This window comes from Trichosurus vulpecula, chromosome 5 (assembly GCF_011100635.1).
Source record: "Trichosurus vulpecula isolate mTriVul1 chromosome 5, mTriVul1.pri, whole genome shotgun sequence".
Classification (NCBI taxonomy): Eukaryota; Metazoa; Chordata; class Mammalia; order Diprotodontia; family Phalangeridae; genus Trichosurus; species Trichosurus vulpecula.
Genome location: NC_050577.1, coordinates 11,861,403 through 11,880,706, shown reverse-complemented (window position 1 = coordinate 11,880,706; position 19,304 = coordinate 11,861,403). Strand labels below are relative to the sequence as shown.

The window sequence follows — 19,304 nt, the reverse complement described above, 5'->3', positions numbered from 1 at the left end:
TGCCTTTGGAGCTGACTAGTTGTGGGATCATGGGTAATTTAATCGACCTTTCCGAGCCTTAGGTTTCCTATATGTAAAATACATCACTGATTCAGAGCTACAAGAGACCTGGAGGCCAGCCCTCTCACTTTGTAGACAAAGAAACTGAGATCAAGAGAGGCCAAAGGCTTGGTCATCACATGGGGGAGCAGGTTCCAGAGCTGGTATTTTAACCCCAGTCTTCTGAATCTTAAACCCAGCTCCTTTTCTAAGGATAAGAATGAGTGTTCCCATTTATAGAGCAAACATGTTTTCTATATATTAATTCTCATCATCTCATTTATATTAATACCTATAGAATGTGTCAGTGATTTGGTCAACTAGTATTTTTAAGGCACCAACTAGGTGTGCTAAACCCTGGGGATCCAGAGGAAGGCAAAAGATGGTCTCTTCCCTCAAGGAACTTACTGTTTAATGGGAGAAATAAAATGCAAACAGCTATAAATAAAAAGAGATACAGAGGATAAATCCCAGATAGTCAGCAGAAGGAAGGCACTAGGCAGTCAAGTTTACAAGTTTTACAAAGACAGTCAATATACAAAGAAGACTTTGAAAACTTGAAAGCACTAATTAAATGTTAGTTATTAGAATGTGAGTGAATGATAGGGATTTCTTAAGCCCTTATCATGTTCCAGACTTTGTGTTGAATGTTGAAGTTTCAAGTAAAAACCAAAAACAGTCCTTGCCCTCAAGGAATATATATTCTAGTAGGGAGAGACAACATACCTACCTATTACCCACCTACACACACACACACACACACACACACACACACACACACACGCACAAACACAAATACATATATCTATATAAAATGGAAAGAAATGAATTATGTAACGGAAGGGGAAAAACATGTATTAAGTTCTTACTATGTGCCAAGCACTGTGCTAGCCACTGGAGATACAGACAGTAAAGATACATCCTGTGCTCTCAAAGTGATCTCCTTCTAATTGGGGAGATAAAGCATGGTGGAGGGCTTGAGTGCATGTTCAGTCCACAGCAGATGAAGATAGAAGGTTGTATTTAAATAGGAAAAGTAGAAAGGCAAATGGTAAGGTCAATGACCTCAGGCAATAACAGCAGGCCAGATGTTCTCCTACCAAGTGAGTAATGGGTCCAAGGGTTAGAGTGGGATGGGGCTCTGGGATTCTTCCTACAGAGGCAGGTATACGGGGGTCAGCATTCAGATGACAGTGGGTGTCTTGTGTCCTGGTGGGAACTGTACAATGGGATAATGAAGGTTGGGTTGGGGAAAGAAAAGTTTGGTAACTCCCTGTGGTGGAAGTAGAAGGTGCTGGTCCATCTTGAGCCCACTAGTTGCTGGGATGAAGAGGGGTGGGTATTATTCGGTTCCTGTTTCTATCTGGATGGGTCAACTAGGGAACAAAATCAATTAATCTTTAAGAATCATTTCTGAAGAACTTTCTGTGCACCAGCTGCTGGATTAAGTGCTGGTGGTACAAAGAAGATAGAAAAAACAGCACTGTCCTCAAGGAGTTCACCTTCTAATGGGAATTATTGGAGAAATGGAAAGAAATGAAAACCTACTGAGGTAGCAAATAAATCCTGCACATATTGCTGGGTGAGGCCTATTAGTCAACTTAACACCACATATTGAGGCATTAAGGTGATTAAGATATAAATTAGTAGGTTGGATTTAATAGTCAACCAAAATGCTTGTGGGAAGTGGGTCTTCCATTTAATTTTTAATCTTCTGGCTAACTATGGGTGAAGCAAGAAACCACTGAAATTGAATATCTTTCCCGAATTAGTACATAGACTCACCTGAGATCTCACAGTAAACTAGTGGAAGACTCAGGATTCAATCCCAGATCCTCTTATCAAATCCAACCCTCATAGGACCCTAGGGTCAAGCATCTAGAACTACAAGGGGCCTTAGAGGTCATCTAGTTTAACTCCTTCATTTTACAAATAAGGATTCCGGGGCCTATAGTTGTCAAGGGACTTGGACAAAGTCACACAGGCAGTAATTGATAGAACTGAGATTTAGACTAGCATCCTTTGGCGACAAAGTAGAAAAAAAAAATTGGTTCTCTTATGCTGCCTCACAAATGCCTTGGGCCAGAATCTAGAAGGAGTTTATCAGAATTTAAAATGATAACTCTCTACTCTAAGCCTCATTCTCTAACCCCAGCATTCTCTAGCCCCTGATCTCCAGTTCTTCTAGAGTGCTAAAAACAACCATAGTATAATCAGTGCTTTGGTTAGGAATATGGATTAATCAGAAGTTCCAAATAAATTGGTGGGTCTTTATCCTCTGTAGCTGGTTCTTAATGCCTACATACAGAGGAGGACAGTGGTTTCCATTGGGATCCCAAGGTGGGACAGTGAAGCTATTTTGCTGCCCAGGGTAAATTTGTTTTTAAAAATCAATCCCTGGGAAATAGGGAGCATTCTTGTCTTGGTGAATGTATTATCAGGTGTGAGCTTCTCTTTGTCTCAGCTTCTTCAATTTTAGGCCGAAAGTCTGAATCCACAGCCCCTGCAGAGACAAACCTTCACTTAAGTAAAGTAGAGGAAAGTTTTATACCCATCATTAGCCTCTGCAGTTCTTTGTTCTATACCAGGAGCCCTAACTCCTCATACATACATAGGTTTTGGAATGAGGATCTTGGAGCTTTTAATTACCCATGTGTTTGAAAACAAGAAGCTCTTGATTGTGTGGTCAGACCTTGGCCCTTAAATAAATACCAAAATGGAAATCTGCCTTGGAGACCTGGTGTGTCTGGAGATTCTCTCCATCCCAAGAGTATCTGGTATGAAGTGTTTCCCTCTAGAACTCTAATCAAGGAAAGCCTAACCCCACGCAAGAAAATCAATAAAAATGCATTCCTAAGGAAGGGTTGTGAGCAAGTACAGGGAAGGAACATTGCCTTCTTTTAGATGAACTCTTTTGAACCTAAGAGTGAGACTGGGATGATATAGACTTGCCAAATCCATCATGGGGCAGGATGACAGGTGAAATGTGGTAAGGCCAAGAGAAGTTGGGTATGGACCCTAATGGCTCCCAGAACAACAAACATAGACAAAGGGCTGACCTTTGGGTGCCAGAAAGCATAGAATACCAGAAAGTATAAAGTAGCAGATATCCAACTCTACCCTCCACTGTTATACTCACACCCATTAAAGTGAAATAAGTATAAACAGGATATATATATATATATATATATATATATATATATATATATATATATATATATATATATATATATAAAATCAATACAAGGTAATTTGGAAGGAGGAATGCTAAAAGATGGAGGAATCAGGGAGGGACTCATGTAGAAGATGGTACTTGAGTGGAGCTTTGAAGGAAATTGGAATACTGTGAAGTGGAGATAAAATTGGAGGGTATTTCAGGGATGAATGACAGTCAATGCAAAGATACAAAGGGAAATGGATCTCAAGAAAGCCAGGTTATTATGTGTGTGGTTTATCCTTCATTCTTGAAGAGGGCCATGGCATCAGGAAGGTGATGGCATGGCTTGCAATTGACTTTGATTTGAGGGAGCGAGGGCTGAAACAGGGATTCAGTGACTCACCCTACACATCAGACAAGTCTCTGAGGTCAGATTTGAACTTATGTCTTCTTGAGTCTAAGCCCAATGCTTTATCCACTGTGCTAGCTAGCTGTGTAGCAAGAAAGTCATTATTTTAAGTTTAGCTAAGTATTTCACTTACATTATTTTATCTGCTCCTCACATCGACCCTACAAGCATTGGTCTCAAAATTTTGTAGATGATGAAACTGAGGCTGAGACAGATGGAATTACTTGGATATGATCACATAGCAAGAAAGACAAAGAGGCAAGATTCAAACTCATATCTTCCTGACTCCAGTTTCATGACTTTGTCCACTGTGCCACACAGCCTTTCTAGAGGAGTATTCATGGCAGTACAGAGTGAGAGAACGGGAATCAATAACAGGCAGTGGGCCAGAGGCAAAAGGGCAACAAGAGCTGCTGACGGGTAGAGGTCATCTGTATATGCAGTGTTTGTAGTTGGGTGGGAGAGAATCTGGAGATTTCAATGGCCTCCATTTGGCCAAGTATAAATTGGGAGTGATAATAGTGCCTTCTTCCGGGGTTGTTGTGAGGATCAAATGGGATATCTGCCGATCACTTATCACAGAGCTAACACATAGTTGGTGATGAATAAGTGTTCATTTCCTCCCTCCCTCCCTCCCTCCCTCCCTTCCTTCCTTCTTTCCTTCTTCCCTCCCTTATTCACTTCCTCCCTCCCTTTCTTCCTCCCCCCTTCCTCCCTCCCTCCCTCCCTTCCTTCCTCCCTCCCTCCCTTCCTCCTTCCCTCCCTCTCTAACTTCCTTCCTTCCCTCCCTCCTTCCTTCCTCCCCTCCTTCCTCCCTTCCTTCTTCACTCCCTCCCTCCCTTTCTTCCTCCTTCCCTCCCTTCCTCCTTCCCTCTCTTCCTTCCTTCCTTCCTCCCTTCCTTCCTTTTCTTTCCTTCCCTTCTTTCCTTCCATCCCTCCTTCCTCCCTTCCTTCTTCACTCCCTCCCTCCCTTTCCTCCTCCTTCCCTCCCTTCCTTCTTTCCTTCCTTTCTTCCTTCCTCCCTCACTTCTTCACACCTTCCCTCATTTTATATGAGTCTATGAAATCAGCTCAGCAAGCTCACATCTACATTGAAGATTGGTAGAATGTAAAAATATTCAAGGAAACATCTCTGGGTCAAAAAGGCAGAATGATTTGGCTGTATGAATATGCATCTATCTGAAGGGGGTTGAAACAAGGATTCTGATGGAGTTCTGGGCTTGCTTGCATTGTAAGAATAATGGGAGAACCCATTACTTTGGTTCTTCAATGTTACATAGCACTTTATGCATATTATCGAATTTGAGCCTTTCAAGAACCTTCTGAGGTAGACAGTAAGAGTTCGCCATTTTCCATTTCCTATCAAGCATTAATAAGCAATCAGGTGTCCCAGTCTGGTAAGGCTCCCAGGTGCATAGCTGCCTGATTATGGACAAAATATGAATAGCTATCACATGTTTTGTGAATTACTATCTCCCAGCTTGATAGAAAAAAGCTGCTCCCCAAAGTAATTCCTACTTATTAAATTGGAAATTATATACCCCATGAATTTTGGGAAGAAGCTAGAACCTGAATTTTTCCCAATTTTCCTTACTGTCTGGCTTGACCTAGGTCAGATCCTGGAGCCTTATTGACTGACCAGAAATAGGGTCCCTTTAGACAAGCTAAGAAGCCACTAAGGAAGTAGCAAATACAGGGAAAATACAGTTCTATGGTCACTCTTTACTTCTCCTCTTTGCGCTTTAGGAATTCCTGAACATCGCTACCTGCAGGCTTCTAAAAAATAGGCTAAGTTGATAACCATTCCTCTTCATTTCCTTGTATGATCTCTTTACCTTGGCTAAGCTCAGAAATAGAAAAGGGTCAGAAGGAAAGGGGTGATGCTGCCACACGGCCCATGAGCACAGGCAGCTGCCAGGCAAGGGGCCAATGCTAATGAGGGACTCAGGCACCTGCACGCCCTCAGCTGGGGGGGGCTCCCCCCTCCAACCAAAACTCACATACAGCCTGTCAGCACCTCACTGTGTGCCTGGGGACTCAGCTCTCTGGGAACCCCATTGAATGGTTCCCACATGCTTTGGGGCCCACCTCAGCATATTCTCATAGTTTTCAGATAGTACAAAAGAACCCTTCAGAACCCAGCTGGAGATCGGGTGGAGAGCTAAAACCGGAACACCTCCCCAGACTTAAAGGAGGCATAGGATGGGGGGGATATGTGTGTGTGGGGGTGGAGGACTCATAGTGAAAGGAAACCTCTGCTGGTAAACAAAGTATAACTTCAGTAGGCAGAGCCAAGGCATTTTGACTTGGTCTAAGATTTTAAACAATTAACAACAAATCATAAATCCTACACACCTTAATTGCAAGATCATATAGTTCCATGGAAAGAAAACTGGTTTTGGAATAAGAGGACCTGACTTTAACCGCCCCTCCCACCCCCCTCAGTTACGAGTGTGCTCTTGGGAAAGTCCCTGGGTCTTCATTTCCTCATCTATGAAATGGGGCCTTTGCACTATTTGGCTTCTAAGGTTCTTTCCAATTCTAGACTGATGATATTATGAACTCATTTTGAAGGTCAGATCACACTCTTTGACTTTGAAACAACATACAGAAGGCTCTTTCTGATTCCTCCAATTTCTGGTACCCTCCCCGCCACCCAAAATATTTCTTTGAATATATTTGGTGTTTAGTTATTGACATACATATTGTCTCCCCCCAAAAGAACGCAAGCTCCTTGAGGACAGGTAGTATTGGACTTTTGTCTTTGTATTGCCAGCACCTAGACCATTGTTGGGTATACATGTGGTACTCAGTGAATGCTTTCTGATTGGTTTGATCCACCTTGGCTTGAAATACAAGGATGTAAAAAGAGAGCATGACAGCACAGCACAAAGATTCCTAGACTGGAATCCCAGTTTCTGGTCTCGTTTCAGCTTGTTCCTCATGGGATCTGCTCAGGTCACTGCCCTTCTCTCAGCCCATTTTCTCATCTTTGAAATAATGATACTGAATGAAATGATGTTCAAGCTCCCTTCCACCTCATGTCTCTGGTCGTAAGAACAGACTCGAGAAGTCAGGTACAGTGGGTAGTGTGACTAATAATAATAGCTAACATTTATATAGCTCTTAGTGTGTGCCAGGCACTGTGCTAAACCCTCACCACTTACTATCTCACTTGAGCCTCACAATAACTCTGAGAAATAAGCATTGTTTTTATTCCTATTTTATAGTGGGAGAAACTGAGGAAGAGGTTAAATGACTTGCACCAGGTCCCACAGCTAGTAAGTGTCTGAGGTTGGATTTGAACTTAGGTCTTCCTGACTCTGGTGCTCTACCCACTGACCCTATTTAGCTGCCTTTGGTTAGGTCAGAGACGGGATGGGGAGATGGGATGGGAGGAAGAGACTCATGCTGGATCTACATCTGATATGAAGCACAGCTTCTAGACAGGAGTGACTCCCAGATCCATAACACTTGGTTGGATGGTGGGTAGATATGTTTGTTGTTTTGGCAACCTCACCTTCATCATTAGCCCAGCCAAGTTGTTATTCCCTCAGAATGTGTCCACAATGATAATATGGCAGAGGCTCCTCGGAGAGCTGAGTTTGTGAAGAGATGAAAAGCCCATCAGACTAGGAAGGGAGGTGGGAGAGCCAGATTCTCAATACTATTGTGTCACTAATTAAATTTAATCCATTAAGATTGTACTGTGTGCAGATCGCTGGGATGGCATTTGAGGATATAAAAAATTTCAATCCACCGAAGTCCTGCCTTCCTGGAACTTCCCACGTGACAGATACTATCTACTCATTTCTTTATGTAGGTTAAGACCTAGAACTCCAACATCATGGGTTTTGAGCTTGCTAACTTTTTTTCAACATCAAAGTTGCATTATTTTTGGAGACAGGACAACAACAACATAAAAGAGATGGGTATTAGACAAAAAAGGTGATCCCAAACTTCTCCTCCCTGGCATATTGGGCTAACTAACGATAGCAAATTGTTGAATGGTTTTGGTCCTGCACAATTGATTTGGTTCATTTGTATGGTAAGTTTAAGAATAATTTAAAATCAGTAAACATCAATAAATGATAATAAAATTATGAATAAAACAATAAGCTATTTACAAAGTCACCTAGGTGGGGGACTGAATAGAATGCTGGATTTGGAGTCAGGAAGACATGAGTTCAAATCTGTCCTCCAACACTTCCTAGCTGTCGGATCCTGATCAAGTTACCTCTGCCTCTGAGTTTCCTTTCATCTTGAAAATGTGGATAATAATAGCATCTAGTCTTCAGGGTCGCAAGGATAATAGCTAACATTTATATAATAATCCAAGGTTTGCAAATTGCTTCACATGTTCATCCTTTTGTTAGAATTATCAATCATTAATAACTACTAATAATTATTAATGATTTTGAACAATGCCTAGCACACAGATATACTCATGTGTGTATATACATACAAATAAAATGCCTTAAGGTTGGCAAATTGCTTTACATGTTAATCCTTTTTGAGTATTAATCGTTTTAAAATACTTATCATTAATAGTAGCTAATAACAACTATCAATTATTATTAACAACAGCTGGCATTCATATAGTGCCTTAAGTTTTGCAAAGTGCTCACATAGGTTATCTCTTCGATCCTTGTGGGAAGACAAGGCCAAGAGTCACCCAGGAAGGGTATATACCAATAGGTCACAGTCTGAATTATTGGAGGCAATGCCCACATTGATGATATCAGAGTTCCATTGGAGTCTGTAAGTTATGAATGCATGATAAATGATGGCTGGTATTGAGTAATGTGAGAAGATAAATGATTTACTCTTCATAATGGTCAGGCCACTTAAAAGATAGAGCATTCCCATTCTCCCCTCATTCTTCCATGTAACAAAATGCTTCAGTGGTAGGAGTGGAAAATGGAAGGATTTGGAATATGAGGAAAAAGAAGATCCTAAATGTAATATTTGAGGGATGGGGCTGGCAATGGCATCAAATAAGAGATTGCCAAGCAAAGAACCTGGGAATCAATTAGCTACAAATATAAAACAGCCTGCAAAAATCACAGTGGCGGCCCACCCTAATCTCTGGGCTCTAGTTCTCTGTGTGAGTTTAAATAGCTGTACCTGGTATTACTGGGGGGACAGGGAGGGACTTAAAACCACCAATGAACTCTGAAGACATACTTTGAATTTCCATGGTCTTTTGTAGAGAAGCAATGGCATTTCTATTTGGGGTTTGGTGCAGAATGTCTTCTGGGACAGGATCCAGCTGCAAGAAGAGAAAGGAAAAATATATGAGCAAAACAATATTAGTAATATACCACAAAGCTCATGGAGAGAGAGAGAGCCAGGAGAAGTAGGAGAATCCTCAGGAAAAACTCCACTGGGAACGAGTTTATGTTTTACTAGTATTGGTTCTAAAAATGAAGCCCCTGTTTTATCTCCCCATTTGTAGCCATGTAATTGAATTCCAAGGGGCTTATATATTGGCTGCAGGGCTAATCTATGGAGTCTCGGGAGCAGGTGCATGTCTGTGTATTATTCATTTTTTAAAATGTTAGTTATTCGTGTCATTTCTGTACGTTCCTCACAGACAGAATTTCATTGCATCTGTATACACAGCTGGGCACTCGAAACACAAACCTTCAGTGACATCCTGGATGAACTGGGGTGTGTGTTCTGTTATCTTTACTTTCCAAGGGTCTAAACATCTTGCTTAAACATGCAGACACTACAGAGTGGAAAGCTGTAAAACATGGCTGCTTGTGCAGGGCATTTGACACACATAATCTGGACCCAGACCCATTATGCTATTCTCAGGCTCTCTCCATAGTCTTCTATACCTTTATCCCCAACCTCCTTTTTACATCTGGCTCTAAAAATAGCATTCAAACCAACACCACCATCCTTGGGAAAGATAGGATAATTTTCCTAGGCCTCCAATCACCATCTCTTTCACTTCTCTGTCTAAAAGGCTCTTCCCTATCTAATTCTTCTCTGTATATGTTGTCTTTCCTTATTGGAAAATCAGATCTTTGTGGGCAGGGATTGTCTTGCTTCTTTGTATCTGTATCCCACTTCTGCACATATTCAGCTCTTAATAAGTATTTCTCACTTATTCATTCCTTTATTCATTCACTAATACCAAATGAAAGTGTAGGGAAAGCAATAGGACAAAACCAGAGTAAATGTGTGAGAACTCTATTTGACTTCCTCCATATTTTTAATTATTATAACTCATCAATAATAATAGTTTATACTGTGTAGTTACTGGTCTCAAACTTGCCCCAGCTGATCTTTTTAAAGGGACTGAAAAGAGTTTTGTCCTGAGGAGGAATGTAACTCTTGGCTCAAAGGGCCAATTAATTGCAAGAGACTCCTTCCTCATTGGTGGAGATCAATGACCTGAGCCTGAATGAGGGCAGGCCAGAACCAGTCAAAGCAAGAGAAAAGTGAGATCATGGGCTCTTCTAACTTCCAGCATCAAAAAATAAAATGGCGAATGCAACCTGTCTTCAGGGCTCCGGAAGGAGAAAGGTACTAGGAACAAGGTGACATTGATTATGTTCCTGTCTCCAGTTGGCTACACGAGAGAAATTGGAGAATTTCCCTTTCAGTGAGATCTGCAACTTTCTCTTTTGGGTGAATTGAGTTACCTCACTCCCAAATGGAAGGACTCCTTCACTCTGTATTGTATGGTATATTCTATTATGTTTATTTTCTCTGATTTTTGTTTTGGTGTGTGTGTGTGTGTGTGTGTGTCTGTGTGTGTCTGTGTCTGTATCTGTGTCTGTGTGTGTGTGTCTGTGTGAAGCACTTTGAGTAATTTATGTTCTATACAAGAGAGAAAGCAGTGATGAAGAGGTAGAGCATTGGACTTAGAGTGAAGAACACTTATGTTCAAATCACGCCTCTGACACTGGAGTGCATGAATATGGGCAAGACACCAAAATTCTCTGAGTGTCAGGCAACTTCCTAAGAATGATATGAGAACCTGGATTGGTTGTTTCTTCTACTTCCTATCCATGTGACCTCGGCCAAGTCACTACCTCTCTGGATCTGTTTCCTAACTTGCAAAGTGAAGAGGTTGAACTAGGACCTCAAAGGCCCTTTTTTGCTCTAAATATATTACTCTCTCCTTTATTCTGTTAGGGATGGGTGGAGATCTGCATTTGTAGGTAGGGTTTCCCAGTAAAGAAATCCAAGATCCTTGAGGTATTTATATATTTGGGGGTCTAAGATTCTCCAAATGTTTTCTGCACAAGACCTTTGTGAAGTTCTTAGTATTTCAAATATTACTACCACCATTCTACAGATGAGGAACTTGTGGCTCAGAGTGATGGAGAACCTTTCCCTCATTGTATAGCCAGCAGATATTGGAGCAGGACTGTGAACCCACATCTTCTCACTCAAGTCCACCACTCTTTTCACCACCTCATGCTGCTAATCAATCTAATTCAATTCAATCATTTTAATGATTTTTGCCCCAATTTCTTTTGTGTTTATTTATCTTTTATTTATTCATTTATTAAGTTCCTTGAGGGGAGGTATTGTTTGTTGTGTTCTTATCGCCAGCCCTAGCACAGGACTTGGTCCATCTTATTGGACTGAATTACATTCTGAATAGTAGATAGATTTAATAGAATTTTACCTGGAATGGTCCAAAGGCCATTTTATCCAACCATTCTGTACCTGAAGAGATAGCCCATTATACCTATCCCAACAAGTCATCATTGAGATTCGACTTGAAGATCTCCAATGAAAAGGAGCTGGCCTTTGCCAAGAAGCTGATTCCATCCTTGATAGTCATGAAACTAAAAACATTTTCATGAAAGATGGATTTTTGACCATTGATGAGTGTTGGTCATCATTAGTGGTTTAATAACTAACTAACAAACAAATCTGAAACTAAAAGCCACTTGTGATGCACCAGTGAATAAGAAAAAAACTGAAATTCCGTGAAGGTGATGCCTTTTAGCTGTTTGGATGCTGCAGAGACATTGGTTCTTATGGGCGATTGGAGTTGGCTGAAGTCATTAAGTAATAAATTAGAGCACTTCAACAAACTGGAGGACTTCTGCATTAATAATAATAATATTGCAGTAATAATAATAATAATAATGCTACATCCAGTCATAGGAGACACAGGAAGTATTAACTTCCCACCAATCTGACTGTGCTGATAATTGCCTGAGAGTTACAAGACGCATCAGATCATTTTTACAGATCCTTTCCCAACCCAAAACTCATGTCCAGCTCCTATTATTTCTAAAGTCCATTCCCCACAATGGCTTCCAGCAAATTTCCTGCAGCAGCATCAGTGAGGTTCTTCTTGCCCTATCTTTCACAAGAGCCAAGCAGATGTATTTGTCCACCAATAAAGTCTTGACAAAATAGTTAACTCTATATAACTTATGAGCAATATTATAATAAAATCACTGTAAAAATCACAAGTCCATTGGCTTATTGAAGCCAAGTACTTGGGGGCTTCCTTGGAATCAGGCCCTCTTTTTCTGGAAAAGCTCATTTCTGTCGGATGACTCATGCCTTTGGACATTGGCTCCAAAACCAAGGAGTGTCCCCGGAGAGCATCTGGCCCCAAATCCCGCAGTGTAGAGAGAAATCACTCGACACCTGACAGGCATAGCACCAAGCCCATCAGCAGCACCCCCACTTTACATAGTTCTTGGCATGCTCTGGGCCTGAATAGATTAGATCTCAACAGAGCACTCACAATTCTCACTTTGAAATGAATTTTCTGACAGCTACATAAAGACATATGAATGTGTCAACCCTTCAAGGAGATTATCAAATACTCAGAAGGATTGTTGAGATGATGAAATAGCATCCATGAATGGAGGGATATGAAGTGCTTGTAACCTCATGATCTCTCAAAGTCTCTTTTTGGCATAGGAATTTTCCATTTAGTGGGATACCACTAGTTGGTATTAAAATCCTCGGTTCATTGACTTAGAGTCTTCAGCAATAATTTTAGTCTAATCCACCCATTTGAAAGATAAGGCAACTGAGGCCCAGAAAGGGAAACAAAAGCACATGGTGCAGCTGTGATTCAAACCCAGGACCTCAGACTTTTAAACCAGTGTTCTTTCTAAGGAAGCACACTGCCATAAATTCTTCTCCCAAATTCTTTGATCCTTGAGTCTAAAATTTCCAAAAGGATGGGATTATCATTTTAACACTTTGTTGATGTGACCTTTTAAAAGGATTGATTTAAGGCACTTAAAATTTTCCAAATCATAGAATTTCAGAGGCAGAAATTAATCAACAGTCAACTAGAAGCACTATTATGGATTTATTATGTGCCAAGTTGTATGCTAGGCACCTGAGATACAAATAAAAATTTAAACAGCTCCTGTTCTCAAGAAGCTCACCCTCTGGCCAAAAGGAGAAGACATATATGTATATGTAATTATATACAATATTGATGCAAGATTTTTTAGGTGGAGGTACTAGTAACTGGGAGCATCCTATACAATGTAGAAACTCAGCTGTGTCTTGAAGGAAACTACATTCTTAGCGGTAGGAAAAGCTTTTAGGGGGCATTTAGTTCAATCTTCTCTGAACATGAAATCTTTTTCCCAATATTCTCAATAAATTGGTCCCTCAACCTTCACTGGAAGAGCTGAGGGGGGAGGTTGGCATTCACACATCCTCTCCTGCAGTTGACTTTTCCATTTTGGCACTTCTGCAATAGGAAAATTTCCCTCCTACCAAATCAAAAGCTGCCTTTGTCACTTCCACCTGGAATATTCCTGGATGTTAGTTCTGGGTTGGAGGGGAGAAGAGTCAAATACCCCTTCTACAGGGCAGCTCTTCAAATAGGAAAAACAACTGTGATTATCACCTCCCTGTCTTCTCTTCTGCAGAAGAACCTCCAAAACAAATGAGTTATTCCAATGGCCAAAAGTGAATTTGAGGACCCTACAAAATGTCAGAACTTCCTTGCTAGTCTTTGTTGTTTAAAACCAACTGCCAGCATTTAAAGATATAGTCGATTGGTAGAGTCTTTGTAGGCAAATACCAAATTTTGAGGGTATTACAGTTCTCTTATGACACTCAGTAAATTTATATATATTTTTGGTAGAAATGTAGGTTGAGGAAAGTCAACAACAGCTTCCTTTATCTTTGTGTAGAAACCTGAACTATGCCTTTTATCCAGCTATACATATGCTTTCTGTTTGCTCTCTCTGTCTGAAGTCTCCCCCCCACTACATACATCCTCCACACAGCTAACATCATGATTGGACTTAAGTGTAGGGTTGACCTTGCCACATTCACCCCACCCCCCAGACAATAAGCTTCAGGAGTTTCCTAGTAACCCTAGGATAAAAAATTAACTCTTTTGTTGGCATTAAAACTTCTTCACAGCCTGGCCCCTCTCTATCTTTCCAGTCTTCTCCTACTATGTTCCTCCCTTCTTCAAGAATTGACATTCCATCTGCCATCTCTATGCATTTTTATTGGCTGCCTGGAATACTCTCCTTCCTCTTCTTTCCCTTTCACTCCCTCTGTATGGAAAATGTATGTATCTATTTATGTACATGTAGGCTCCTCCATTATATTAGAAGCTCCTTGAGGATGGAGATTTTTCACTTTTTTGCATTGCCAGCTAGGAGATGAATGAAGGATATCTGGCCTGGGTCCTTCCTCAAAATGGGGTTTCAGGAGGAAATTATCCTTGGGAGAAGGGGGTCACAGAGGAAGAGGGATGTTCAAGAGTGAGGTTACAGAGAGAAGAAAGAAAGGCTGAGGGTGGAAACTTAGGGGACAACCATGTTTTGAGGGTAGAGGAGGAAGGTGAAAGAGTGAAGGAAGCTGAGGAGACAAGTAAGAGAAAAAACCAGGAATAAGCTAGTCCTCAAATTTCCTGAAGTTATAATTTGAACACACACAAGGAAATGTAACTTAGTTATCTAGGACACACCTGAAACTGGATTCTGTCTTCAGATGCTATCTTCATTGGCATCCACATATATTGTACCAGCTACTATCTGTCATAGAAGTAAAGCTTTTAAGAGATCTCTCCTAATTCTAATTAGATTCCAGTAGCAGCCTCCATTGCTTTTCATTGAACTTAGCTCTGGGAACTGCTCAATTGAATACCATGCTGGATAAAAACACTCACCACCCAAGGGTGTGAATGCCAGGGAAATCAAAGTTTTGAAACATCTACAAAGAGTACAAAACAATACTTTTTCCACTCAGCCTTTGGCAGAAAAAAAAAATGGAACATAGACTCAGCTCTCCCATGACACTTCCACAACTCACACAAAGACAACGTCCTATCTATTCATTATTTGTTAGGTCATATGTAGGGAAAAGGCACAGAAGCTTCAGCAGCTTGTCCAAGAAGTCATAGCAAGTGTCGAACATTTAGTCTTTCCATTGCCTATTTCCATCTGATGCTCAGTAACATTCCTTCTGATGCATAGAAACTTCTCAGTAGATGGTACCATCTGATTGTAGGGTTTATAGCCAAAAAATGATTCTTGCAATTTTGAGAGTATACAGGGCAGGAAACAATCTTGGGTAACCTGTATTCCAGAGCCAAAATTTCATAATCTTTTTTAAAAAACAAAGGATTAGCTACATAGAACAGGCCAAATATCTTACCCCCCTCAACCAAAGAAAATGCAGAAATCTCTCTGTCTCTGTTTCTCTCTGTATCTCTCTATATCTCTGTCTCTCTATGTCTCTCTCTCTCTCTCTGTCTCTCTCTCTCTCTCTCTCTCTCTCTCTCTCTCTCTCTCTCTCTCTTTCTCTTCCACTCACATATCACAGTTAACATTTGCAGGAAATATTTCCCCAGAACTCCTTTGTATCAAAAGAAGGGTAAGAGCAGAATTGTCATCTGAATTTTCATGTGAAAAGTATTATGTAATGATAGACTGTTAACTCATGGAGAAGAATGAACCCGAAGTGCAAACATGCAAGGAAAAATTAAAGGAAAAAAAGGCAAAACGCAAATATTGTTGGAAAGCCTCCATTTTTCCTTGATAATGAGTAAATGTCTCAGTGAAACCTAGGTACCTCCCTAAGACTCTAATTGCCAAATTGCTGAATGGTTCCAGGTTTTCTTTGGTGGAAACAGCTTCTTCACCAGGAGGAAATCAGGACCCTGGAACTCCCCCCCACCCCCACCCCTCCTCTAGGCCTGAAGTTCTGGCATTTCACAGTGGTGTGAGAGGACCAGAAAGGTGCAGGCTGGGGCTTTTCAAAGTGCAAAGGGTCCTAGAGGGCCTGGGGATGGGTCCTATCTCTGTCATTTGAGGGCAAACTAAAGTTGGAGAGGTTCACAGACAGAAAGATGGGAATCAAGTAATGACCTGTTGAGACTAGAGGAATTCAAGAAAGGTGTCCCCTCCCCACCAAAATAGAAATGCCTCGAGGGCAGGCACTTTTATTTTTGTCTTCATAGCCCTAACACTTTGGATTTGGCACACAGTAGGAACTTAGGAAATGATTGCTGAGTAATTGATATAAAGCTATGGAAAAGCCATGTTGTATGTTTATCTTATAAATGAGTAGGCCTCAAGTTCATGGTTTCATGGTAGAACAACATGGAGTAGTGGATAGGGTAGTGGACTTGGAACCCAGAAGACCCTTATTCAAATCCTGCCTCAGACACTTATTAACTGTGTGAGGCTGAATAAGTCATTTGACCAATCTCTATGTCACTTTATTCCTCTGTAAAATAGATGGGTTGAACTCAATAACTTCTGAGGTCCAACTCCACATCTTTGAGTTTTACAGTAGAATGATTTCATTTACAATATTTTTAAAGCTACATTTCTGTAGTTACTCTACAAACTACATAGATGCTGTATCTATTAACTGTGAGTTCCAGATGGATCTATGACTTCCTTTCTTGTGGGAAGTCCTTCCTCAAGATCTGATCATACCTCATCCATGACTAATATGTGCCAATCTTGTCTATGTCCTTGCATTGGTCTTCCATAGAGAAGACCCCCATGGCTTGGTGGCCTTTTTATTGTAGGTACTTCAGCATTCTGTGGAACCAGTCCATATCTTGAACCATCGACCTACTATGTCTCCCTGTTTCTGGCCCATCTCCTTTTCTAATCCTCACCACCACCAACACCATCACCATCATCGTCATGACCACCATTATTGCTTATATCTTCAAATCAGAGATTCACAGCTAGAAGAGACCTCAGTGGGCTTATGCCTTTTATTTTATAGATGAGGAAACTGAGGCCCTTGGAGGTTAATTAACTTGCCTAATGTCACACAGACAGGAAATGTGAGAAGCAGCATTTGAACCCAGGTCATCTGACTCCAAAATCATTTTTTCCCACTCTACTATGAACATCTTTTTGTTAACAAAGGTGATGCTACTGGAGTCATCATCTATAGGTCTGGTACTTTTTAGGTTGTTTCAATGAAAAGAAAATTTCAGTATACTGAGCTTATACCAAAATCTGAATACAATGCTTTCAATTAACCACAAAGTGCTCACTTATACAGAAACCTCAACTATACAGCAGAAAATAAGTGATAATAATGAGGAGGAGGAGGAGGATCATTGGCATTAATGTAACATTTTCAGGTTCCCAAAGCATTTTACCTCCACAATTTGATCTTTATAACTAACTACTTTGTGAGGTAGGTGTTATTTCTATTCCAACTTGACAGATAAGGGAACAGAAGATGAGAATATTTAAGTGACCTACCAATGATCATATAGTTAGGAAGTGTCTAAGGTAGGGATTGAACTTGAATTCCATGCCCTATTCCATACTTCCTCCCAAAGATGGTCCCTGAGCAGCCAAAATGATGTCACTAGGTTTATGTACTTTCCCAACTCTGTGTATATCTCATGGCTCTCCTTGTCCAAGCACCTTTTCTCTCCTTTCTCTGACTTGGCAACCTCATCAGTTCCCCTACACTTAATTAGCATCTCTATGTGAGTGACTCCCAGATCTATGTTCCAGTCTTTAACTCTCTCTGAAGCCCAGGTTCCCTATGACCAACTCATGGATTTTGCAAAGAGAGGTCATTTAAGACTTTACCCAGAACTTCTTAAAATTTTTCATTTCCATACATTTCTAATGAGTTTGATAATTTCCTTTCCCATCATACAGAAGATTTCAAAGTACAACTCATCTGCTTGGGAGCTAAGGCAGACAGAATAATGAAGACAAGCGAAGGCCTGACACTGAGGAAGCCGTGCAAAAAGAAATAGCTATAAAACCAGATCATGACCCTGATATCCTTGTATGGCATTCTGGGGCCGTTCATGGTGTGAACCAATAGCCCCATGTCCTTTAATATCATCTGAAGCCATTATAGACAATAAAGGACCATAACTGAGATAGGAGGAAGTTTGGTATAGGAAAAAGATAATTGATTCTAAAGTTAGAGTATCTACATCAAGTGTTTGCTATTTGTATAATTAGGAACAAGTCACATAAACAACTTGGGTCTCAGTTTTCTCTACATTAAAATGCAAGGGGGGAGGAGAGTTGGACAGACGGGGCCCTGGGTACCTTCCAGCTCTACATCTAGGAACCATTAAGAATCAAATTTAATATTCAAGACAAGATTAAATGATATCTAACTTCCCCTGGTTATGAAGGCTGAGAAAATGAGAAAAGCTCTTGAACAAAAGATTATAGATGAAAAAAGCCTTTGTGTGCAAGTCCTTCCCCAAATGAGAAATGGTCAAAGGATAAAAACAGCCGGTTTTTAGAAGAAGACATGAAAGTTATCCAGGTCATATGATAAAGGTCTCTAAATCACTATTGATGTGTTAACTGTTATTCAGTCATTTCTGACTCTTCGTGACTTCATTTTAGAATTTTCTTGGTAATACTGGTATGATTTGCCATTTTTTCTACTGTTCACTTTACAGATCAGGAACTAAGGTAAATAGGATTAAGACACTTGCCTAGGATCACACTGCTAGCAAGGGTCTGAGACTGGTTTTGAACTCACGAAGATGAGCCTTCCTGATTCCAAGCCCAGTGCTCTGTACACTGTACCACGTACATACCCATTGGTTAGAGAAATGTGCATTAAAACAACTCTGAGGTACCATCTCATACCTATCAGATTGGCTAATATGACAGAAAAGGATGACAAATGTTTCCGGGGAAATGGAAAAATTGGGACACTACTGCACTATTGGCAGATTTATGAACTGATCCAACCACCATGAAGAACAATCTAGAACTATGCCCAAAGGGCTATAAAATGGCATACCCTTGTACTCAGCAATACCATGACAAACAGGGAGAGCTAGTTCAGGTGTGAAAGAATTCACTTAGACCTTCTCTTTTAGCCAATGGGAGCTTTTTATTTTACATGAAAAAGCATCATAGGTCTCCTTAGCAAGAAAGCTAAGTGAGACCCTGATATTTGGGGAAGTTATATTTATATAGACGTTTCAGAATGATGATGTAGTTTTAGAGGTTTTTATGTAGGTTAAAGATTAAAGACAGGAAAGGATGAAGGAGATAAAGGGAATTCTTTATGGTTTAAGGATAGGACAGAAGGATATAGTTTAAAAATTAAAGGACCCAGGGAACACAGGATAATGGAGACAAAAGCAATTGTTTGGCACATGTTCAAGATAAGGGGGGGAGGACTTTAGGGAACCTTCAAGTTACAGAGTAAGCTACAGGGCTTCACAAAGTATTGGAAAGGCAACTC

General features: G+C 40.6%; 1 protein-coding gene across 1 annotated transcript in view; it reads right to left on the bottom strand.

The window, feature by feature from the left end:
• Nucleotides 1–19,304, bottom strand: part of HDAC9 (histone deacetylase 9) — a 606,615-nt gene that overhangs the window by 36,031 nt on the left and 551,280 nt on the right. Inside the window, exon 24 of the mRNA XM_036759616.1 lies at nt 8,793–8,877. Within this exon, the coding sequence (XP_036615511.1) occupies nt 8,793–8,877 (85 nt within the window). The remainder of the gene's footprint in view (nt 1–8,792; nt 8,878–19,304) is intronic.